The sequence below is a fragment of the Mytilus trossulus genome, chromosome 9 (genome assembly GCF_036588685.1).
Source record: "Mytilus trossulus isolate FHL-02 chromosome 9, PNRI_Mtr1.1.1.hap1, whole genome shotgun sequence".
Lineage (NCBI taxonomy): Eukaryota > Metazoa > Mollusca > Bivalvia > Mytilida > Mytilidae > Mytilus > Mytilus trossulus.
Genome location: NC_086381.1, coordinates 27916999 through 27941583, shown reverse-complemented (window position 1 = coordinate 27941583; position 24585 = coordinate 27916999). Strand labels below are relative to the sequence as shown.

The window sequence follows — 24585 nt, the reverse complement described above, 5'->3', positions numbered from 1 at the left end:
CTTTTTGAAAAATGTTGGTGGCCCTGAAAAGGGCGTTGTAAGTGAAGTTTCTGTAGTGTTGACTTTACTTGGCAGCTTTCTGTGTCTTCTTTGGCAGAAGTACAGCTGGATGTTTGGTAAAACACCACCTTGTGCAATGGTTACACCAGAGAGAAGTTTGTTCAATTCTTCGTCGTTTCTGATGGCCAACTGGAGATGACGGGGGATGATTCTGCTCTTCTTGTTGTCACGGGCAGCATTTCCTGCCAACTCCAAAACCTCAGCTGCTAAGTATTCCAAGACAGCGGCAAGGTAGACTGGTGCTCCGGCACCAACTCTCTCGGCGTAGTTTCCTTTCCTCAAAAGTCTGTGGATACGACCTACTGGGAACTGAAGTCCGGCACGGGATGACCTAGACTTTGCCTTTGCTTTTGCTTTTCCTCCTTTTCCTCGTCCTGACATTTTGATTTAATACGTTGTTTGACTTGAACAAGTATAAACAATGATTACCCCGTTAGGTGGTATTTTACTATTTATACCCGCAAAACGGATTGAAAGATGTTTCAGTTCTAAACCAATCAAATCATCGCTTCTTCCAGGTAGTTAGGTTGAATGTTAGAAGGTGCTCTCTCCGAAGTTCGCGTTAAGTAAAAACTTTCAATCCGTTTTGCCGAGTATAAATAGAAATTTTTATTTACGGCCATCATTCACTGATTACATTTCAGAGAGTATACATCTGTCAAAAATGCCACCAAAAGTTGGAACCAAAGGAGCCAAAAAGGCCGTAACAAAGGCAAAGACTGCCAGACCCGGCGGTGACAAGAAAAGGAGGAGGAAGAGGAGAGAATCCTATGCCATCTACATCTACAAAGTCTTGAGACAGGTGCACCCAGACACTGGAGTATCCTCAAAGGCTATGTCTATCATGAACAGTTTTGTCAACGATATCTTTGAGAGAATCGCTGCAGAAGCTTCCCGTCTCGCTCACTACAACAAGAGATCTACCATCACATCTCGGGAGATCCAGACTGCAGTTCGTCTGCTCCTACCCGGTGAATTGGCCAAGCACGCTGTCAGTGAAGGTACCAAAGCCGTCACAAAGTACACCAGCAGCAAGTAAACAACGAGAAGTTTAACTTCACAAACGGCCCTTTTCAGGGCCACCAATATTTTTCAAAAAGAGTCTTATTATTGTTGTACATAACAAACTTCTAAATGAAGCTGTGTCCCACCCCAAAATGACAAATTTATTTATATCTGAATTCTGTCTTTTTGTCTTTCTTTCTTTCTTTCTTCTTTTCTCTTCTTTATTCTTCATTTTATTAGCCGATTTGAAAAAATATACATACACCAGAATTTAACCTTTTCACGGGTTATACATTTCTTCCCTCTTTTTTTGGGGGGGAGGGGGTCTAGAATCGAACTATACTTGAATATGTATTGAAACATTATATAAAAAAATATCACGAACAGATTAAATTCACACATACGTCGACAGAGAGAAAAAAGGGGGAGGGGGATTGTTTTAGGATATAAAAACAATATAACTAGAGTTTGACAATGGAGGAAAAATCAGCAATATATCTTTTACATAAAAGAATACATATGAAATAAAGAATAAAAATGTTATTTACATTCAAAAATCAGGAATCATATTGTATCCAAAGCCTTGCTGGTCTTTTTTTAATAGGCTTAAATAAAAATAGTGAAAAGAAATTAAAAAAAATAAACGAATAAAAGAAAAAGGAAAGTAAAGAAAGTTGGACAGGAGAAAGCTATGGTTTTCTTTTTAAGTACAACAAATGCAGATTCTTTTTGAAAAATGTTGGTGGCCCTGAAAAGGGCCGTTGTATTTGTATTTTTCAGCTGGCTGTTTAACCTCCGAATCCGTAAAGGGTACGGCCTTGACGTTCAGGGCGTAGACAACATCCATGGCGGTGACAGTTTTCCTCTTGCATGCTCAGTGTATGTGACAGCATCACGGATGACATTTTCCAAAAAGACTTTCAAGACACCACGTGTTTCTTCGTAGATAAGACCAGAGATACGTTTGACACCACCTCGTCTTGCTAAACGACGGATTGCTGGTTTGGTGATACCTTGGATATTATCACGCAACACCTTCCTGTGACGTTTGGCGCCTCCTTTACCTAGACCTTTTCCTCCTTTACCTCTTCCTGACATGTTGTTTGCTTTTTGAAGTTCGATAAAACGAATGACAACTATATCCAAATTATGCTATATATCTGATGAACGCGGCCCTAAAAGAAATACCACTGAATTTTTGATAGGTTGGACCTGATTGGTTGTTTTCGTCTAAATCGGGGAGGTAACTCTGTAGGAATTCTGTACACTTTCAATCCACTTCTCTGAAAATATGTGAAAATAAAATATTTCAAACTGTATACAAATAAAAATACAAAGATTATAAGAGATGGACCAAATAACTAATGATCTCCATCATCAATTAATACTTCTTATATTTTCCAATGTGAAAGAGATTTATTTCCTTTTACTTAAAATACAAGAACATATCACACTGCATACATAAGCAGGAGTTAACAATGTGCAATTGCAATATAAAAACAATTAGTTTAAAGAAAATCTTTTTATACAGTATTTTTCTTGTTCAAAAGATACAGTTTCAGAGATAGTCCACTGCAGCTCTGCAGACTTAAGAGAGTAAAAGCAAAACTAATCTACAGCATACCAGTCAGTTATTTAAGCATGGACAGATAGACTTGTAAATAAAAACAGGTGTGCATGATAATTTTTCTCAAAATCACCTTTACCAGTTTCAATAAAGATGTCCCGGGAAATTCACATTTCAAACATGTTATTATTACATGTATACAATCAATGCTCATCTTTTAACAACTAATTAGGAATCTTTCTAAATTTAGCAGCTACTTTATACATGTAGTCATAGGTTTTTGAAATGTACACAGTGCAGCCTCACTTTTTAAATACCACAATTGGTACATCATTGAATGAATGAATTATTGCGCCTTGTCTATTTTTCTCCACCAATGGGAAAAAAAGATTCATCCGCACACATGTTCACATCATTTATAAGGCACATAGAGCACCCAAAATAGATGCATTTTAAGCACAAAATAAAGGTATTCAAGAAAAAGTTCTTTCTGTAACACACAATTGATGGAGACAAAGTTTTCAATGAGAATTTAAGGTGGACTACTTGGACCCGTACCGAAAATATATTTCAGAAATATAAAATAATTGAATCTTCTCATGTTGTCACAGTAGAATACACAATATGAGTAAAAATTACATACAAAAAGCATCTAAAAAATAAGTGAGAAAATAAGACCGAGAAAAATGCAATTTAGAGAAAAATATAACCACAGAAATTAGAAAGAAATACATTTTAATAATTCTGTAATTAGAAGATGGATTGTATTGTTCTTGGAGTATGTTTTTTCTTACCTTTTTTTTTTTATTTAAATGTATACATGTATGTTAATTTTTTCAGGAGGGTATACCAGAAAATGTATAACATTCTTGTTTTTTCCCGAAGGATTTGGAAGAATTAGATAAATAAAAAATATGTATGTCTCTCTCTCTATTTATCCTTTTATTTATTTTCTTTGCATGTTTTGAAATAAGTTTCTCTATATTTTTCTCCTATCAATACAGTAACCTGACTTGTCTAATCTTAAGTGCAAAAAAAAAAGATAATAAGAAAGAAGAATAAAGAGAGATGTGGAGAGAAAGAAAAATAAAGAAAGATGTGGAGAGGGGGTTTCAGCTATTTTTGATTTTGATGTACAACATATTCAGACTCTTTTTGGAAAATATTGGTGGCCCTTAAAAGGGCCGTTATTGTATAGAGTAAAGGTCAGTTTAAGCACGTTCTCCACGGATTCTGCGAGCCAACTGGATGTCTTTGGGCATGATGGTGACTCTCTTGGCGTGGATTGCACACAAGTTGGTGTCCTCGAAAAGACCAACGAGGTAAGCTTCACTGGCTTCCTGGAGGGCCATAACGGCAGAGCTCTGGAAACGTAGATCAGTCTTGAAGTCTTGAGCAATTTCACGAACTAATCTCTGGAAGGGGAGTTTCCTGATGAGGAGTTCAGTACTTTTCTGGTATCTTCTGATCTCACGAAGAGCGACTGTTCCTGGCCTGTATCTATGTGGCTTCTTTACTCCACCAGTGGCAGGTGCGCTCTTACGGGCGGCCTTGGTGGCAAGTTGTTTTCTTGGAGCTTTTCCTCCAGTGGATTTACGGGCGGTCTGCTTTGTACGAGCCATTGCGATATGTTCTCTGTGAAAATCTACGATTACACGACAGAATACTTTGAAACTTCGAATGTTAGTGTATTTGTGCTAGCCGCAATGTTTGCAAACACGACACTGATTGGCCTTTCGGGGTAATAAAACTCACGTTGATTGGTTGAAATCTCTGTATTATGATTGGACTGATCTGGAAGTTACTTTCACAGCTTTCGATCCCTTTTTGGACTGAAGCTAAAGATTGTTCACCCCAAGCTAACAATTGGCACAATTTGTTTCTATTCTGATAGTGTCAGCGAAAATTTGACATAAGACCAAAAAAAATAATAATCAAGAGTAATGCAGAACTTAATAATAATCTTTATTCAAATAATAAATAATTGTTTAATCAACAGTCTGACACGAAATTAATAATTGACAGGAAATGTAAATTAAAGAGCAAAATAGAAGAAGAAAAAGAGAAAAAAAAACATCATCCATCCATTTTCATCAATAGCCAGTGGTATAGAAATGCAGCCGTTTTCTTAGTGTGTGTAGCCAGTTTCTCGTATAGACATGCTTACTATAGTACACAATTGTCACTCGTCTCAGTGTCTTAAAACAAAGAGAACACTTTTTATCCTCTCTATAGTCTTTGTGTTCTCTCTAGCTATACAGTGTCTGTATTCTCTAGTCTCTGTATCATGTAAAGCCATGATATTCTCTATATAGTATACTGCACGCATACTGGGAAACTTGCACATTGTTGAAGTATTCTTTATTGTTTATATACGAATTTTGCAAATACAAAGGATTTGAGCTAAAAAATAATCTACACAACTATAAACATACGCATAAGTACTTTGTATAGGAATACAAAATATATATTATATATCTAAGAGAATGTGACAGCAGAAGAGGAAGAAAAGAATTCACATAGATCACAGTTAGACAGACAACGAACGAACGAACGAACGAACGAACGAACGAACGAACGAACGAACGAACGAACGAATATATATTATATAAAAATAAGGTCATAGATTGTAATGTGTGTGCTTATATAGTATAATATATAGGACTGCAACTAAATTTACACCAAAAATATATGCAATATTGACCACTAACAACTATGAGTTTTTCTTCCTCTCGTGCTTGCGCATTTTCATCGAATCTACGTTTATATATAGTTGTTTATTTTCTTGGACTTTTATAGGGGAAAAAAAGAAACTCGTACTGTTCTTCATTTTTTTTCCACATCAAATATTGTTATATATATAATAAGAAAGTAGACATCTGTATGCTGTTTATAAAGAAAAGGAAAAATAAAGAGATAAAGACAAGAGAAATGGAGGGAGTGAGCTATGTTTGAGATTGCACAACAAAGTCAGATTCTTTTTGAAAAATGTTGGTGGCCCTGAAAAGGGCCGTTGTAAGTGAAGTTTCTGTAGTGTTGACTTTACTTGGCAGCTTTCTGTGTCTTCTTTGGCAGAAGTACAGCCTGGATGTTTGGTAAAACACCACCTTGTGCAATGGTTACACCAGAGAGAAGTTTGTTCAATTCTTCGTCGTTTCTGATGGCCAACTGGAGATGACGGGGGATGATTCTGCTCTTCTTGTTGTCACGGGCAGCATTTCCTGCCAACTCCAAAACCTCAGCTGCTAAGTATTCCAAGACAGCGGCAAGGTAGACTGGTGCTCCGGCACCAACTCTCTCGGCGTAGTTTCCTTTCCTCAAAAGTCTGTGGATACGACCTACTGGGAACTGAAGTCCGGCACGGGATGACCTAGACTTTGCCTTTGCTTTTGCTTTTCCTCCTTTTCCTCGTCCTGACATTTTGATTTAATACGTTGTTTGACTTGAACAAGTATAAACAATGATTACCCCGTTAGGTGGTATTTTACTATTTATACCCGCAAAACGGATTGAAAGATGTTTCAGTTCTAAACCAATCAAATCATCGCTTCTTCCAGGTAGTTAGGTTGAATGTTAGAAGGTGCTCTCTCCGAAGTTCGCGTTAAGTAAAAACTTTCAATCCGTTTTGCCGAGTATAAATAGAAATTTTTATTTACGGCCATCATTCACTGATTACATTTCAGAGAGTATACATCTGTCAAAAATGCCACCAAAAGTTGGAACCAAAGGAGCCAAAAAGGCCGTAACAAAGGCAAAGACTGCCAGACCCGGCGGTGACAAGAAAAGGAGGAGGAAGAGGAGAGAATCCTATGCCATCTACATCTACAAAGTCTTGAGACAGGTGCACCCAGACACTGGAGTATCCTCAAAGGCTATGTCTATCATGAACAGTTTTGTCAACGATATCTTTGAGAGAATCGCTGCAGAAGCTTCCCGTCTCGCTCACTACAACAAGAGATCTACCATCACATCTCGGGAGATCCAGACTGCAGTTCGTCTGCTCCTACCCGGTGAATTGGCCAAGCACGCTGTCAGTGAAGGTACCAAAGCCGTCACAAAGTACACCAGCAGCAAGTAAACAACGAGAAGTTTAACTTCACAAACGGCCCTTTTCAGGGCCACCAATATTTTTCAAAAAGAGTCTTATTATTGTTGTACATAACAAACTTCTAAATGAAGCTGTGTCCCACCCCAAAATGACAAATTTATTTATATCTGAATTCTGTCTTTTTGTCTTTCTTTCTTTCTTTCTTCTTTTCTCTTCTTTATTCTTCATTTTATTAGCCGATTTGAAAAAATATACATACACCAGAATTTAACCTTTTCACGGGTTATACATTTCTTCCCTCTTTTTTTGGGGGGGAGGGGGTCTAGAATCGAACTATACTTGAATATGTATTGAAACATTATATAAAAAAATATCACGAACAGATTAAATTCACACATACGTCGACAGAGAGAAAAAAGGGGGAGGGGGATTGTTTTAGGATATAAAAACAATATAACTAGAGTTTGACAATGGAGGAAAAATCAGCAATATATCTTTTACATAAAAGAATACATATGAAATAAAGAATAAAAATGTTATTTACATTCAAAAATCAGGAATCATATTGTATCCAAAGCCTTGCTGGTCTTTTTTTAATAGGCTTAAATAAAAATAGTGAAAAGAAATTAAAAAAAATAAACGAATAAAAGAAAAAGGAAAGTAAAGAAAGTTGGACAGGAGAAAGCTATGGTTTTCTTTTTAAGTACAACAAATGCAGATTCTTTTTGAAAAATGTTGGTGGCCCTGAAAAGGGCCGTTGTATTTGTATTTTTCAGCTGGCTGTTTAACCTCCGAATCCGTAAAGGGTACGGCCTTGACGTTTCAGGGCGTAGACAACATCCATGGCGGTGACAGTTTTCCTCTTTGCATGCTCAGTGTATGTGACAGCATCACGGATGACATTTTCCAAAAAGACTTTCAAGACACCACGTGTTTCTTCGTAGATAAGACCAGAGATACGTTTGACACCACCTCGTCTTGCTAAACGACGGATTGCTGGTTTGGTGATACCTTGGATATTATCACGCAACACCTTCCTGTGACGTTTGGCGCCTCCTTTACCTAGACCTTTTCCTCCTTTACCTCTTCCTGACATGTTGTTTGCTTTTTGAAGTTCGATAAAACGAATGACAACTATATCCAAATTATGCTATATATCTGATGAACGCGGCCCTAAAAGAAATACCACTGAATTTTTGATAGGTTGGACCTGATTGGTTGTTTTCGTCTAAATCGGGGAGGTAACTCTGTAGGAATTCTGTACACTTTCAATCCACTTCTCTGAAAATATGTGAAAATAAAATATTTCAAACTGTATACAAATAAAAATACAAAGATTATAAGAGATGGACCAAATAACTAATGATCTCCATCATCAATTAATACTTCTTATATTTTCCAATGTGAAAGAGATTTATTTCCTTTTACTTAAAATACAAGAACATATCACACTGCATACATAAGCAGGAGTTAACAATGTGCAATTGCAATATAAAAACAATTAGTTTAAAGAAAATCTTTTTATACAGTATTTTTCTTGTTCAAAAGATACAGTTTCAGAGATAGTCCACTGCAGCTCTGCAGACTTAAGAGAGTAAAAGCAAAACTAATCTACAGCATACCAGTCAGTTATTTAAGCATGGACAGATAGACTTGTAAATAAAAACAGGTGTGCATGATAATTTTTCTCAAAATCACCTTTACCAGTTTCAATAAAGATGTCCCGGGAAATTCACATTTCAAACATGTTATTATTACATGTATACAATCAATGCTCATCTTTTAACAACTAATTAGGAATCTTTCTAAATTTAGCAGCTACTTTATACATGTAGTCATAGGTTTTTGAAATGTACACAGTGCAGCCTCACTTTTTAAATACCACAATTGGTACATCATTGAATGAATGAATTATTGCGCCTTGTCTATTTTTCTCCACCAATGGGAAAAAAAGATTCATCCGCACACATGTTCACATCATTTATAAGGCACATAGAGCACCCAAAATAGATGCATTTTAAGCACAAAATAAAGGTATTCAAGAAAAAGTTCTTTCTGTAACACACAATTGATGGAGACAAAGTTTTCAATGAGAATTTAAGGTGGACTACTTGGACCCGTACCGAAAATATATTTCAGAAATATAAAATAATTGAATCTTCTCATGTTGTCACAGTAGAATACACAATATGAGTAAAAATTACATACAAAAAGCATCTAAAAAATAAGTGAGAAAATAAGACCGAGAAAAATGCAATTTAGAGAAAAATATAACCACAGAAATTAGAAAGAAATACATTTTAATAATTCTGTAATTAGAAGATGGATTGTATTGTTCTTGGAGTATGTTTTTTCTTACCTTTTTTTTTTTATTTAAATGTATACATGTATGTTAATTTTTTCAGGAGGGTATACCAGAAAATGTATAACATTCTTGTTTTTTCCCGAAGGATTTGGAAGAATTAGATAAATAAAAAATATGTATGTCTCTCTCTCTATTTATCCTTTTATTTATTTTCTTTGCATGTTTTGAAATAAGTTTCTCTATATTTTTCTCCTATCAATACAGTAACCTGACTTGTCTAATCTTAAGTGCAAAAAAAAAAGATAATAAGAAAGAAGAATAAAGAGAGATGTGGAGAGAAAGAAAAATAAAGAAAGATGTGGAGAGGGGGTTTCAGCTATTTTTGATTTTGATGTACAACATATTCAGACTCTTTTTGGAAAATATTGGTGGCCCTTAAAAGGGCCGTTATTGTATAGAGTAAAGGTCAGTTTAAGCACGTTCTCCACGGATTCTGCGAGCCAACTGGATGTCTTTGGGCATGATGGTGACTCTCTTGGCGTGGATTGCACACAAGTTGGTGTCCTCGAAAAGACCAACGAGGTAAGCTTCACTGGCTTCCTGGAGGGCCATAACGGCAGAGCTCTGGAAACGTAGATCAGTCTTGAAGTCTTGAGCAATTTCACGAACTAATCTCTGGAAGGGGAGTTTCCTGATGAGGAGTTCAGTACTTTTCTGGTATCTTCTGATCTCACGAAGAGCGACTGTTCCTGGCCTGTATCTATGTGGCTTCTTTACTCCACCAGTGGCAGGTGCGCTCTTACGGGCGGCCTTGGTGGCAAGTTGTTTTCTTGGAGCTTTTCCTCCAGTGGATTTACGGGCGGTCTGCTTTGTACGAGCCATTGCGATATGTTCTCTGTGAAAATCTACGATTACACGACAGAATACTTTGAAACTTCGAATGTTAGTGTATTTGTGCTAGCCGCAATGTTTGCAAACACGACACTGATTGGCCTTTCGGGGTAATAAAACTCACGTTGATTGGTTGAAATCTCTGTATTATGATTGGACTGATCTGGAAGTTACTTTCACAGCTTTCGATCCCTTTTTGGACTGAAGCTAAAGATTGTTCACCCCAAGCTAACAATTGGCACAATTTGTTTCTATTCTGATAGTGTCAGCGAAAATTTGACATAAGACCAAAAAAAATAATAATCAAGAGTAATGCAGAACTTAATAATAATCTTTATTCAAATAATAAATAATTGTTTAATCAACAGTCTGACACGAAATTAATAATTGACAGGAAATGTAAATTAAAGAGCAAAATAGAAGAAGAAAAAGAGAAAAAAAAACATCATCCATCCATTTTCATCAATAGCCAGTGGTATAGAAATGCAGCCGTTTTCTTAGTGTGTGTAGCCAGTTTCTCGTATAGACATGCTTACTATAGTACACAATTGTCACTCGTCTCAGTGTCTTAAAACAAAGAGAACACTTTTTATCCTCTCTATAGTCTTTGTGTTCTCTCTAGCTATACAGTGTCTGTATTCTCTAGTCTCTGTATCATGTAAAGCCATGATATTCTCTATATAGTATACTGCACGCATACTGGGAAACTTGCACATTGTTGAAGTATTCTTTATTGTTTATATACGAATTTTGCAAATACAAAGGATTTGAGCTAAAAAATAATCTACACAACTATAAACATACGCATAAGTACTTTGTATAGGAATACAAAATATATATTATATATCTAAGAGAATGTGACAGCAGAAGAGGAAGAAAAGAATTCACATAGATCACAGTTAGACAGACAACGAACGAACGAACGAACGAACGAACGAACGAACGAACGAACGAACGAACGAACGAATATATATTATATAAAAATAAGGTCATAGATTGTAATGTGTGTGCTTATATAGTATAATATATAGGACTGCAACTAAATTTACACCAAAAATATATGCAATATTGACCACTAACAACTATGAGTTTTTCTTCCTCTCGTGCTTGCGCATTTTCATCGAATCTACGTTTATATATAGTTGTTTATTTTCTTGGACTTTTATAGGGGAAAAAAAGAAACTCGTACTGTTCTTCATTTTTTTTCCACATCAAATATTGTTATATATATAATAAGAAAGTAGACATCTGTATGCTGTTTATAAAGAAAAGGAAAAATAAAGAGATAAAGACAAGAGAAATGGAGGGAGTGAGCTATGTTTGAGATTGCACAACAAAGTCAGATTCTTTTTGAAAAATGTTGGTGGCCCTGAAAAGGGCCGTTGTAAGTGAAGTTTCTGTAGTGTTGACTTTACTTGGCAGCTTTCTGTGTCTTCTTTGGCAGAAGTACAGCCTGGATGTTTGGTAAAACACCACCTTGTGCAATGGTTACACCAGAGAGAAGTTTGTTCAATTCTTCGTCGTTTCTGATGGCCAACTGGAGATGACGGGGGATGATTCTGCTCTTCTTGTTGTCACGGGCAGCATTTCCTGCCAACTCCAAAACCTCAGCTGCTAAGTATTCCAAGACAGCGGCAAGGTAGACTGGTGCTCCGGCACCAACTCTCTCGGCGTAGTTTCCTTTCCTCAAAAGTCTGTGGATACGACCTACTGGGAACTGAAGTCCGGCACGGGATGACCTAGACTTTGCCTTTGCTTTTGCTTTTCCTCCTTTTCCTCGTCCTGACATTTTGATTTAATACGTTGTTTGACTTGAACAAGTATAAACAATGATTACCCCGTTAGGTGGTATTTTACTATTTATACCCGCAAAACGGATTGAAAGATGTTTCAGTTCTAAACCAATCAAATCATCGCTTCTTCCAGGTAGTTAGGTTGAATGTTAGAAGGTGCTCTCTCCGAAGTTCGCGTTAAGTAAAAACTTTCAATCCGTTTTGCCGAGTATAAATAGAAATTTTTATTTACGGCCATCATTCACTGATTACATTTCAGAGAGTATACATCTGTCAAAAATGCCACCAAAAGTTGGAACCAAAGGAGCCAAAAAGGCCGTAACAAAGGCAAAGACTGCCAGACCCGGCGGTGACAAGAAAAGGAGGAGGAAGAGGAGAGAATCCTATGCCATCTACATCTACAAAGTCTTGAGACAGGTGCACCCAGACACTGGAGTATCCTCAAAGGCTATGTCTATCATGAACAGTTTTGTCAACGATATCTTTGAGAGAATCGCTGCAGAAGCTTCCCGTCTCGCTCACTACAACAAGAGATCTACCATCACATCTCGGGAGATCCAGACTGCAGTTCGTCTGCTCCTACCCGGTGAATTGGCCAAGCACGCTGTCAGTGAAGGTACCAAAGCCGTCACAAAGTACACCAGCAGCAAGTAAACAACGAGAAGTTTAACTTCACAAACGGCCCTTTTCAGGGCCACCAATATTTTTCAAAAAGAGTCTTATTATTGTTGTACATAACAAACTTCTAAATGAAGCTGTGTCCCACCCCAAAATGACAAATTTATTTATATCTGAATTCTGTCTTTTTGTCTTTCTTTCTTTCTTTCTTCTTTTCTCTTCTTTATTCTTCATTTTATTAGCCGATTTGAAAAAATATACATACACCAGAATTTAACCTTTTCACGGGTTATACATTTCTTCCCTCTTTTTTTGGGGGGGAGGGGGTCTAGAATCGAACTATACTTGAATATGTATTGAAACATTATATAAAAAAATATCACGAAAAGATTAAATTCACACATACGTCGACAGAGAGAAAAAAGGGGGAGGGGGATTGTTTTAGGATATAAAAACAATATAACTAGAGTTTGACAATGGAGGAAAAATCAGCAATATATCTTTTACATAAAAGAATACATATGAAATAAAGAATAAAAATGTTATTTACATTCAAAAATCAGGAATCATATTGTATCCAAAGCCTTGCTGGTCTTTTTTTAATAGGCTTAAATAAAAATAGTGAAAAGAAATTAAAAAAAATAAACGAATAAAAGAAAAAGGAAAGTAAAGAAAGTTGGACAGGAGAAAGCTATGGTTTTCTTTTTAAGTACAACAAATGCAGATTCTTTTTGAAAAATGTTGGTGGCCCTGAAAAGGGCCGTTGTATTTGTATTTTTCAGCTGGCTGTTTAACCTCCGAATCCGTAAAGGGTACGGCCTTGACGTTTCAGGGCGTAGACAACATCCATGGCGGTGACAGTTTTCCTCTTTGCATGCTCAGTGTATGTGACAGCATCACGGATGACATTTTCCAAAAAGACTTTCAAGACACCACGTGTTTCTTCGTAGATAAGACCAGAGATACGTTTGACACCACCTCGTCTTGCTAAACGACGGATTGCTGGTTTGGTGATACCTTGGATATTATCACGCAACACCTTCCTGTGACGTTTGGCGCCTCCTTTACCTAGACCTTTTCCTCCTTTACCTCTTCCTGACATGTTGTTTGCTTTTTGAAGTTCGATAAAACGAATGACAACTATATCCAAATTATGCTATATATCTGATGAACGCGGCCCTAAAAGAAATACCACTGAATTTTTGATAGGTTGGACCTGATTGGTTGTTTTCGTCTAAATCGGGGAGGTAACTCTGTAGGAATTCTGTACACTTTCAATCCACTTCTCTGAAAATATGTGAAAATAAAATATTTCAAACTGTATACAAATAAAAATACAAAGATTATAAGAGATGGACCAAATAACTAATGATCTCCATCATCAATTAATACTTCTTATATTTTCCAATGTGAAAGAGATTTATTTCCTTTTACTTAAAATACAAGAACATATCACACTGCATACATAAGCAGGAGTTAACAATGTGCAATTGCAATATAAAAACAATTAGTTTAAAGAAAATCTTTTTATACAGTATTTTTCTTGTTCAAAAGATACAGTTTCAGAGATAGTCCACTGCAGCTCTGCAGACTTAAGAGAGTAAAAGCAAAACTAATCTACAGCATACCAGTCAGTTATTTAAGCATGGACAGATAGACTTGTAAATAAAAACAGGTGTGCATGATAATTTTTCTCAAAATCACCTTTACCAGTTTCAATAAAGATGTCCCGGGAAATTCACATTTCAAACATGTTATTATTACATGTATACAATCAATGCTCATCTTTTAACAACTAATTAGGAATCTTTCTAAATTTAGCAGCTACTTTATACATGTAGTCATAGGTTTTTGAAATGTACACAGTGCAGCCTCACTTTTTAAATACCACAATTGGTACATCATTGAATGAATGAATTATTGCGCCTTGTCTATTTTTCTCCACCAATGGGAAAAAAAGATTCATCCGCACACATGTTCACATCATTTATAAGGCACATAGAGCACCCAAAATAGATGCATTTTAAGCACAAAATAAAGGTATTCAAGAAAAAGTTCTTTCTGTAACACACAATTGATGGAGACAAAGTTTTCAATGAGAATTTAAGGTGGACTACTTGGACCCGTACCGAAAATATATTTCAGAAATATAAAATAATTGAATCTTCTCATGTTGTCACAGTAGAATACACAATATGAGTAAAAATTACATACAAAAAGCATCTAAAAAATAAGTGAGAAAATAAGACCGAGAAAAATGCAATTTAGAGAAAAATATAACCACAGAAATTAGAAAGAAATACATTTTAATAATTCTGTAATTAGAAGATGGATTGTATTGTTCTTGGAGTATGTTTTTTCTTACCTTTTTTTTTTTATTTAAATGTATACATGTATGTTAATTTTTTCAGGAGGGTATACCAGAAAATGTATAACATTCTTGTTTTTTCCCGAAGGATTTGGAAGAATTAGATAAATAAAAAATATGTATGTCTCTCTCTCTATTTATCCTTTTATTTATTTTCTTTGCATGTTTTGAAATAAGTTTCTCTATATTTTTCTCCTATCAATACAGTAACCTGACTTGTCTAATCTTAAGTGCAAAAAAAAAAGATAATAAGAAAGAAGAATAAAGAGAGATGTGGAGAGAAAGAAAAATAAAGAAAGATGTGGAGAGGGGGTTTCAGCTATTTTTGATTTTGATGTACAACATATTCAGACTCTTTTTGGAAAATATTGGTGGCCCTTAAAAGGGCCGTTATTGTATAGAGTAAAGGTCAGTTTAAGCACGTTCTCCACGGATTCTGCGAGCCAACTGGATGTCTTTGGGCATGATGGTGACTCTCTTGGCGTGGATTGCACACAAGTTGGTGTCCTCGAAAAGACCAACGAGGTAAGCTTCACTGGCTTCCTGGAGGGCCATAACGGCAGAGCTCTGGAAACGTAGATCAGTCTTGAAGTCTTGAGCAATTTCACGAACTAATCTCTGGAAGGGGAGTTTCCTGATGAGGAGTTCAGTACTTTTCTGGTATCTTCTGATCTCACGAAGAGCGACTGTTCCTGGCCTGTATCTATGTGGCTTCTTTACTCCACCAGTGGCAGGTGCGCTCTTACGGGCGGCCTTGGTGGCAAGTTGTTTTCTTGGAGCTTTTCCTCCAGTGGATTTACGGGCGGTCTGCTTTGTACGAGCCATTGCGATATGTTCTCTGTGAAAATCTACGATTACACGACAGAATACTTTGAAACTTCGAATGTTAGTGTATTTGTGCTAGCCGCAATGTTTGCAAACACGACACTGATTGGCCTTTCGGGGTAATAAAACTCACGTTGATTGGTTGAAATCTCTGTATTATGATTGGACTGATCTGGAAGTTACTTTCACAGCTTTCGATCCCTTTTTGGACTGAAGCTAAAGATTGTTCACCCCAAGCTAACAATTGGCACAATTTGTTTCTATTCTGATAGTGTCAGCGAAAATTTGACATAAGACCAAAAAAAATAATAATCAAGAGTAATGCAGAACTTAATAATAATCTTTATTCAAATAATAAATAATTGTTTAATCAACAGTCTGACACGAAATTAATAATTGACAGGAAATGTAAATTAAAGAGCAAAATAGAAGAAGAAAAAGAGAAAAAAAAACATCATCCATCCATTTTCATCAATAGCCAGTGGTATAGAAATGCAGCCGTTTTCTTAGTGTGTGTAGCCAGTTTCTCGTATAGACATGCTTACTATAGTACACAATTGTCACTCGTCTCAGTGTCTTAAAACAAAGAGAACACTTTTTATCCTCTCTATAGTCTTTGTGTTCTCTCTAGCTATACAGTGTCTGTATTCTCTAGTCTCTGTATCATGTAAAGCCATGATATTCTCTATATAGTATACTGCACGCATACTGGGAAACTTGCACATTGTTGAAGTATTCTTTATTGTTTATATACGAATTTTGCAAATACAAAGGATTTGAGCTAAAAAATAATCTACACAACTATAAACATACGCATAAGTACTTTGTATAGGAATACAAAATATATATTATATATCTAAGAGAATGTGACAGCAGAAGAGGAAGAAAAGAATTCACATAGATCACAGTTAGACAGACAACGAACGAACGAACGAACGAACGAACGAACGAACGAACGAACGAACGAACGAACGAATATATATTATATAAAAATAAGGTCATAGATTGTAATGTGTGTGCTTATATAGTATAATATATAGGACTGCAACTAAATTTACACCAAAAATATATGCAATATTGACCACTAACAACTATGAGTTTTTCTTCCTCTCGTGCTTGCGCATTTTCATCGAATCTACGTTTATATATAGTTGTTTATTTTCTTGGACTTTTATAGGGGAAAAAAAGAAACTCGTACTGTTCTTCATTTTTTTTCCACATCAAATATTGTTATATATATAATAAGAAAGTAGACATCTGTATGCTGTTTATAAAGAAAAGGAAAAATAAAGAGATAAAGACAAGAGAAATGGAGGGAGTGAGCTATGTTTGAGATTGCACAACAAAGTCAGATTCTTTTTGAAAAATGTTGGTGGCCCTGAAAAGGGCCGTTGTAAGTGAAGTTTCTGTAGTGTTGACTTTACTTGGCAGCTTTCTGTGTCTTCTTTGGCAGAAGTACAGCCTGGATGTTTGGTAAAACACCACCTTGTGCAATGGTTACACCAGAGAGAAGTTTGTTCAATTCTTCGTCGTTTCTGATGGCCAACTGGAGATGACGGGGGATGATTCTGCTCTTCTTGTTGTCACGGGCAGCATTTCCTGCCAACTCCAAAACCTCAGCTGCTAAGTATTCCAAGACAGCGGCAAGGTAGACTGGTGCTCCGGCACCAACTCTCTCGGCGTAGTTTCCTTTCCTCAAAAGTCTGTGGATACGACCTACTGGGAACTGAAGTCCGGCACGGGATGACCTAGACTTTGCCTTTGCTTTTGCTTTTCCTCCTTTTCCTCGTCCTGACATTTTGATTTAATACGTTGTTTGACTTGAACAAGTATAAACAATGATTACCCCGTTAGGTGGTATTTTACTATTTATACCCGCAAAACGGATTGAAAGATGTTTCAGTTCTAAACCAATCAAATCATCGCTTCTTCCAGGTAGTTAGGTTGAATGTTAGAAGGTGCTCTCTCCGAAGTTCGCGTTAAGTAAAAACTTTCAATCCGTTTTGCCGAGTATAAATAGAAATTTTTATTTACGGCCATCATTCACTGATTACATTTCAGAGAGTATACATCTGTCAAAAATGCCACCAAAAGTTGGAACCAAAGGAGCCAAAAAGGCCGTAACAAAGGCAAAGACTGCCAGACCCGGCGGTGACAAGAAAAGGAGGAGGAAGAGGAGAGAATCCTATGCCATCTACATCTACAAAGTCTTGAGACAGGTGCACCCAGACACTGGAGTATCCTCAAAGGCTATGTCTATCATGAACAGTTTTGTCAACGATATCTTTGAGAGAATCGCTGCAGAAGCTTCCCGTCTCGCTCACTACAACAAGAGATCTACCATCACATCTCGGGAGATCCAGACTGCAGTTCGTCTGCTCCTACCCGGTGAATTGGCCAAGCACGCTGTCAGTGAAGGTACCAAAGCCGTCACAAAGTACACCAGCAGCAAGTAAACAACGAGAAGTTTAACTTCACAAACGGCCCTTTTCAGGGCCACCAATATTTTTCAAAAAGAGTCTTATTATTGTTGTACATAACAAACTTCTAAATGAAGCTGTGTCCCACCCCAAAATGACAAATTTATTTATATCTGAATTCTGTCTTTTTGTCTTTCTTTCTTTCTTTCTTCTTTTCTCTTCTTTATTCTTCATTTTATTAGCCGATTTGAAAAAATATACATACACCAGAATTTAACCTTTTCACGGGTTATACATTTCTTCCCTCTTTTTTTGGGGGGGAGGGGGTCTAGAATCGAACTATACTTGAATATGTATTGAAACATTATATAAAAAAATATCACGAACAGATTAAATTCACACATACGTCGACAGAGAGAAAAAAGGGGGAGGGGGATTGTTTTAGGATATAAAAACAATATAACTAGAGTTTGACAATGGAGGAAAAATCAGCAATATATCTTTTACATAAAAGAATACATATGAAATAAAGAATAAAAATGTTATTTACATTCAAAAATCAGGAATCATATTGTATCCAAAGCCTTGCTGGTCTTTTTTTAATAGGCTTAAATAAAAATAGTGAAAAGAAATTAAAAAAAATAAACGAATAAAAGAAAAAGGAAAGTAAAGAAAGTTGGACAGGAGAAAGCTATGGTTTTCTTTTTAAGTACAACAAATGCAGATTCTTTTTGAAAAATGTTGGTGGCCCTGAAAAGGGCCGTTGTATTTGTATTTTTCAGCTGGCTGTTTAACCTCCGAATCCGTAAAGGGTACGGCCTTGACGTTTCAGGGCGTAGACAACATCCATGGCGGTGACAGTTTTCCTCTTTGCATGCTCAGTGTATGTGACAGCATCACGGATGACATTTTCCAAAAAGACTTTCAAGACACCACGTGTTTCTTCGTAGATAAGACCAGAGATACGTTTGACACCACCTCGTCTTGCTAAACGACGGATTGCTGGTTTGGTGATACCTTGGATATTATCACGCAACACCTTCCTGTGACGTTTGGCGCCTCCTTTACCTAGACCTTTTCCTCCTTTACCTCTTCCTGACATGTTGTTTGCTTTTTGAAGTTCGATAAAACGAATGACAACTATATCCAAATTATGCTATATATCTGATGAACGCGGCCCTAAAAGAAATACCACTGAATTTTTGATAGGTTGGACCTGATTGGTTGTTTTCGTCTAAATCGGGGAGGTAACTCTGTAGGAATTCTGTACACTTTCAATCCACTTCTCTGAAAATATGTGAAAATAAAATATTTCAAACTGTATACAAATAAAAATACAAAGATTATAAGAGATGGACCAAATAACTAATGATCTCCATCATCAATTAATACTTCTTATATTTTCCAATGTGAAAGAGATTTATTTCCTTTTACTTAAAATACAAGAACATATCACACTGCATACATAAGCAGGAGTTAACAATGTGCAATTGCAATATAAAAACAATTAGTTTAAAGAAAATCTTTTTATACAGTATTTTTCTTGTTCAAAAGATACAGTTTCAGAGATAGTCCACTGCAGCTCTGCAGACTTAAGAGAGTAAAAGCAAAACTAATCTACAGCATACCAGTCAGTTATTTAAGCATGGACAGATAGACTTGTAAATAAAAACAGGTGTGCATGATAATTTTTCTCAAAATCACCTTTACCAGTTTCAATAAAGATGTCCCGGGAAATTCACATTTCAAACATGTTATTATTACATGTATACAATCAATGCTCATCTTTTAACAACTAATTAGGAATCTTTCTAAATTTAGCAGCTACTTTATACATGTAGTCATAGGTTTTTGAAATGTACACAGTGCAGCCTCACTTTTTAAATACCACAATTGGTACATCATTGAATGAATGAATTATTGCGCCTTGTCTATTTTTCTCCACCAATGGGAAAAAAAGATTCATCCGCACACATGTTCACATCATTTATAAGGCACATAGAGCACCCAAAATAGATGCATTTTAAGCACAAAATAAAGGTATTCAAGAAAAAGTTCTTTCTGTAACACACAATTGATGGAGACAAAGTTTTCAATGAGAATTTAAGGTGGACTACTTGGACCCGTACCGAAAATATATTTCAGAAATATAAAATAATTGAATCTTCTCATGTTGTCACAGTAGAATACACAATATGAGTAAAAATTACATACAAAAAGCATCTAAAAAATAAGTGAGAAAATAAGACCGAGAAAAATGCAATTTAGAGAAAAATATAACCACAGAAATTAGAAAGAAATACATTTTAATAATTCTGTAATTAGAAGATGGATTGTATTGTTCTTGGAGTATGTTTTTTCTTACCTTTTTTTTTTTATTTAAATGTATACATGTATGTTAATTTTTTCAGGAGGGTATACCAGAAAATGTATAACATTCTTGTTTTTTCCCGAAGGATTTGGAAGAATTAGATAAATAAAAAATATGTATGTCTCTCTCTCTATTTATCCTTTTATTTATTTTCTTTGCATGTTTTGAAATAAGTTTCTCTATATTTTTCTCCTATCAATACAGTAACCTGACTTGTCTAATCTTAAGTGCAAAAAAAAAAGATAATAAGAAAGAAGAATAAAGAGAGATGTGGAGAGAAAGAAAAATAAAGAAAGATGTGGAGAGGGGGTTTCAGCTATTTTTGATTTTGATGTACAACATATTCAGACTCTTTTTGGAAAATATTGGTGGCCCTTAAAAGGGCCGTTATTGTATAGAGTAAAGGTCAGTTTAAGCACGTTCTCCACGGATTCTGCGAGCCAACTGGATGTCTTTGGGCATGATGGTGACTCTCTTGGCGTGGATTGCACACAAGTTGGTGTCCTCGAAAAGACCAACGAGGTAAGCTTCACTGGCTTCCTGGAGGGCCATAACGGCAGAGCTCTGGAAACGTAGATCAGTCTTGAAGTCTTGAGCAATTTCACGAACTAATCTCTGGAAGGGGAGTTTCCTGATGAGGAGTTCAGTACTTTTCTGGTATCTTCTGATCTCACGAAGAGCGACTGTTCCTGGCCTGTATCTATGTGGCTTCTTTACTCCACCAGTGGCAGGTGCGCTCTTACGGGCGGCCTTGGTGGCAAGTTGTTTTCTTGGAGCTTTTCCTCCAGTGGATTTACGGGCGGTCTGCTTTGTACGAGCCATTGCGATATGTTCTCTGTGAAAATCTACGATTACACGACAGAATACTTTGAAACTTCGAATGTTAGTGTATTTGTGCTAGCCGCAATGTTTGCAAACACGACACTGATTGGCCTTTCGGGGTAATAAAACTCACGTTGATTGGTTGAAATCTCTGTATTATGATTGGACTGATCTGGAAGTTACTTTCACAGCTTTCGATCCCTTTTTGGACTGAAGCTAAAGATTGTTCACCCCAAGCTAACAATTGGCACAATTTGTTTCTATTCTGATAGTGTCAGCGAAAATTTGACATAAGACCAAAAAAAATAATAATCAAGAGTAATGCAGAACTTAATAATAATCTTTATTCAAATAATAAATAATTGTTTAATCAACAGTCTGACACGAAATTAATAATTGACAGGAAATGTAAATTAAAGAGCAAAATAGAAGAAGAAAAAGAGAAAAAAAAACATCATCCATCCATTTTCATCAATAGCCAGTGGTATAGAAATGCAGCCGTTTTCTTAGTGTGTGTAGCCAGTTTCTCGTATAGACATGCTTACTATAGTACACAATTGTCACTCGTCTCAGTGTCTTAAAACAAAGAGAACACTTTTTATCCTCTCTATAGTCTTTGTGTTCTCTCTAGCTATACAGTGTCTGTATTCTCTAGTCTCTGTATCATGTAAAGCCATGATATTCTCTATATAGTATACTGCACGCATACTGGGAAACTTGCACATTGTTGAAGTATTCTTTATTGTTTATATACGAATTTTGCAAATACAAAGGATTTGAGCTAAAAAATAATCTACACAACTATAAACATACGCATAAGTACTTTGTATAGGAATACAAAATATATATTATATATCTAAGAGAATGTGACAGCAGAAGAGGAAGAAAAGAATTCACATAGATCACAGTTAGACAGACAACGAACGAACGAACGAACGAACGAACGAACGAACGAACGAACGAACGAACGAACGAATATATATTATATAAAAATAAGGTCATAGATTGTAATGTGTGTGCTTATATAGTATAATATATAGGACTGCAACTAAATTTACACCAAAAATATATGCAATATTGACCACTAACAACTATGAGTTTTTCTTCCTCTCGTGCTTGCGCATTTTCATCGAATCTACGTTTATATATAGTTGTTTATTTTCTTGGACTTTTATAGGGGAAAAAAAGAAACTCGTACTGTTCTTCATTTTTTTTCCACATCAAATATTGTTATATATATAATAAGAAAGTAGACATCTGTATGCTGTTTATAAAGAAAAGGAAAAATAAAGAGATAAAGACAAGAGAAATGGAGGGAGTGAGCTATGTTTGAGATTGCACAACAAAGTCAGATTCTTTTTGAAAAATGTTGGTGGCCCTGAAAAGGGCCGTTGTAAGTGAAGTTTCTGTAGTGTTGACTTTACTTGGCAGCTTTCTGTGTCTTCTTTGGCAGAAGTACAGCCTGGATGTTTGGTAAAACACCACCTTGTGCAATGGTTACACCAGAGAGAAGTTTGTTCAATTCTTCGTCGTTTCTGATGGCCAACTGGAGATGACGGGGGATGATTCTGCTCTTCTTGTTGTCACGGGCAGCATTTCCTGCCAACTCCAAAACCTCAGCTGCTAAGTATTCCAAGACAGCGGCAAGGTAGACTGGTGCTCCGGCACCAACTCTCTCGGCGTAGTTTCCTTTCCTCAAAAGTCTGTGGATACGACCTACTGGGAACTGAAGTCCGGCACGGGATGACCTAGACTTTGCCTTTGCTTTTGCTTTTCCTCCTTTTCCTCGTCCTGACATTTTGATTTAATACGTTGTTTGACTTGAACAAGTATAAACAATGATTACCCCGTTAGGTGGTATTTTACTATTTATACCCGCAAAACGGATTGAAAGATGTTTCAGTTCTAAACCAATCAAATCATCGCTTCTTCCAGGTAGTTAGGTTGAATGTTAGAAGGTGCTCTCTCCGAAGTTCGCGTTAAGTAAAAACTTTCAATCCGTTTTGCCGAGTATAAATAGAAATTTTTATTTACGGCCATCATTCACTGATTACATTTCAGAGAGTATACATCTGTCAAAAATGCCACCAAAAGTTGGAACCAAAGGAGCCAAAAAGGCCGTAACAAAGGCAAAGACTGCCAGACCCGGCGGTGACAAGAAAAGGAGGAGGAAGAGGAGAGAATCCTATGCCATCTACATCTACAAAGTCTTGAGACAGGTGCACCCAGACACTGGAGTATCCTCAAAGGCTATGTCTATCATGAACAGTTTTGTCAACGATATCTTTGAGAGAATCGCTGCAGAAGCTTCCCGTCTCGCTCACTACAACAAGAGATCTACCATCACATCTCGGGAGATCCAGACTGCAGTTCGTCTGCTCCTACCCGGTGAATTGGCCAAGCACGCTGTCAGTGAAGGTACCAAAGCCGTCACAAAGTACACCAGCAGCAAGTAAACAACGAGAAGTTTAACTTCACAAACGGCCCTTTTCAGGGCCACCAATATTTTTCAAAAAGAGTCTTATTATTGTTGTACATAACAAACTTCTAAATGAAGCTGTGTCCCACCCCAAAATGACAAATTTATTTATATCTGAATTCTGTCTTTTTGTCTTTCTTTCTTTCTTTCTTCTTTTCTCTTCTTTATTCTTCATTTTATTAGCCGATTTGAAAAAATATACATACACCAGAATTTAACCTTTTCACGGGTTATACATTTCTTCCCTCTTTTTTTGGGGGGGAGGGGTCTAGAATCGAACTATACTTGAATATGTATTGAAACATTATATAAAAAAATATCACGAACAGATTAAATTCACACATACGTCGACAGAGAGAAAAAAGGGGGAGGGGGATTGTTTTAGGATATAAAAACAATATAACTAGAGTTTGACAATGGAGGAAAAATCAGCAATATATCTTTTACATAAAAGAATACATATGAAATAAAGAATAAAAATGTTATTTACATTCAAAAATCAGGAATCATATTGTATCCAAAGCCTTGCTGGTCTTTTTTTAATAGGCTTAAATAAAAATAGTGAAAGAAATTAAAAAAAATAAACGAATAAAAGAAAAAGGAAAGTAAAGAAAGTTGGACAGGAGAAAGCTATGGTTTTCTTTTTAAGTACAACAAATGCAGATTCTTTTTGAAAAATGTTGGTGGCCCTGAAAAGGGCCGTTGTATTTGTATTTTTCAGCTGGCTGTTTAACCTCCGAATCCGTAAAGGGTACGGCCTTGACGTTTCAGGGCGTAGACAACATCCATGGCGGTGACAGTTTTCCTCTTTGCATGCTCAGTGTATGTGACAGCATCACGGATGACATTTTCCAAAAAGACTTTCAAGACACCACGTGTTTCTTCGTAGATAAGACCAGAGATACGTTTGACACCACCTCGTCTTGCTAAACGACGGATTGCTGGTTTGGTGATACCTTGGATATTATCACGCAACACCTTCCTGTGACGTTTGGCGCCTCCTTTACCTAGAC

At 36.3% G+C, this 24585-nt stretch overlaps 14 protein-coding genes and 1 pseudogene across 14 annotated transcripts in view; 4 read left to right on the top strand and 11 right to left on the bottom strand.

The window, feature by feature from the left end:
- Positions 1-64: 64 nt before the first annotated feature.
- LOC134684509 (histone H2A-like) lies at positions 65-441 on the bottom strand (annotated as a pseudogene).
- Positions 442-724: 283 nt separating this feature from the next.
- Positions 725-1099, top strand: LOC134684508 (histone H2B-like). The gene has a single exon (XM_063543798.1). The coding sequence runs from the start codon at positions 725-727 to the stop codon at positions 1097-1099; it is 375 nt and encodes a 124-aa protein (XP_063399868.1).
- Positions 1100-3843: 2744 nt separating this feature from the next.
- On the bottom strand, positions 3844-4254 carry LOC134684507 (histone H3). The gene has a single exon (XM_063543796.1). The coding sequence runs from the start codon at positions 4252-4254 to the stop codon at positions 3844-3846; it is 411 nt and encodes a 136-aa protein (XP_063399866.1).
- A 1420-nt stretch (positions 4255-5674) lies between these two features.
- Positions 5675-6052, bottom strand: LOC134683771 (histone H2A). Its single transcript, XM_063543086.1, has one exon. The coding sequence runs from the start codon at positions 6050-6052 to the stop codon at positions 5675-5677; it is 378 nt and encodes a 125-aa protein (XP_063399156.1).
- Positions 6053-6335: 283 nt separating this feature from the next.
- Positions 6336-6710, top strand: LOC134684506 (histone H2B-like). The gene has a single exon (XM_063543795.1). It carries the CDS (start codon positions 6336-6338, stop codon positions 6708-6710), a length of 375 nt encoding a protein of 124 aa, XP_063399865.1.
- Positions 6711-7464: 754 nt separating this feature from the next.
- LOC134684505 (uncharacterized) lies at positions 7465-13389 on the bottom strand. Its single transcript, XM_063543794.1, has 4 exons — positions 13083-13389; positions 11327-11658; positions 9465-9942; positions 7465-7784 (listed from the first exon to the last, which is right to left on the bottom strand). The coding sequence occupies exons 1-4, from the start codon at positions 13387-13389 to the stop codon at positions 7465-7467; spliced, it is 1437 nt and encodes a 478-aa protein (XP_063399864.1).
- LOC134683770 (histone H2A) lies at positions 11288-11665 on the bottom strand. Its single transcript, XM_063543085.1, has one exon. It carries the CDS (start codon positions 11663-11665, stop codon positions 11288-11290), a length of 378 nt encoding a protein of 125 aa, XP_063399155.1.
- A 1680-nt stretch (positions 13390-15069) lies between the features above and the next one.
- LOC134684504 (histone H3) lies at positions 15070-15480 on the bottom strand. The gene has a single exon (XM_063543793.1). The coding sequence runs from the start codon at positions 15478-15480 to the stop codon at positions 15070-15072; it is 411 nt and encodes a 136-aa protein (XP_063399863.1).
- Positions 15481-16900: 1420 nt separating this feature from the next.
- Positions 16901-17278, bottom strand: LOC134683769 (histone H2A). The gene has a single exon (XM_063543084.1). It carries the CDS (start codon positions 17276-17278, stop codon positions 16901-16903), a length of 378 nt encoding a protein of 125 aa, XP_063399154.1.
- Positions 17279-17561: 283 nt separating this feature from the next.
- On the top strand, positions 17562-17936 carry LOC134684503 (histone H2B-like). Its single transcript, XM_063543791.1, has one exon. The coding sequence runs from the start codon at positions 17562-17564 to the stop codon at positions 17934-17936; it is 375 nt and encodes a 124-aa protein (XP_063399861.1).
- Positions 17937-18690: 754 nt separating this feature from the next.
- On the bottom strand, positions 18691-19002 carry LOC134684502 (histone H4). Its single transcript, XM_063543790.1, has one exon. It carries the CDS (start codon positions 19000-19002, stop codon positions 18691-18693), a length of 312 nt encoding a protein of 103 aa, XP_063399860.1.
- A 1680-nt stretch (positions 19003-20682) lies between these two features.
- On the bottom strand, positions 20683-21093 carry LOC134684501 (histone H3). The gene has a single exon (XM_063543789.1). The coding sequence runs from the start codon at positions 21091-21093 to the stop codon at positions 20683-20685; it is 411 nt and encodes a 136-aa protein (XP_063399859.1).
- A 1420-nt stretch (positions 21094-22513) lies between these two features.
- LOC134683768 (histone H2A) lies at positions 22514-22891 on the bottom strand. Its single transcript, XM_063543083.1, has one exon. It carries the CDS (start codon positions 22889-22891, stop codon positions 22514-22516), a length of 378 nt encoding a protein of 125 aa, XP_063399153.1.
- A 283-nt stretch (positions 22892-23174) lies between these two features.
- On the top strand, positions 23175-23549 carry LOC134684500 (histone H2B-like). The gene has a single exon (XM_063543788.1). It carries the CDS (start codon positions 23175-23177, stop codon positions 23547-23549), a length of 375 nt encoding a protein of 124 aa, XP_063399858.1.
- A 752-nt stretch (positions 23550-24301) lies between these two features.
- LOC134684499 (histone H4-like) overlaps positions 24302-24585 on the bottom strand; it is an 811-nt gene continuing 527 nt past the window's right edge. The window contains exon 2 of the mRNA XM_063543787.1: positions 24302-24579. Coding sequence (XP_063399857.1) covers positions 24302-24579 — 278 coding nt within the window. The remainder of the gene's footprint in view (positions 24580-24585) is intronic.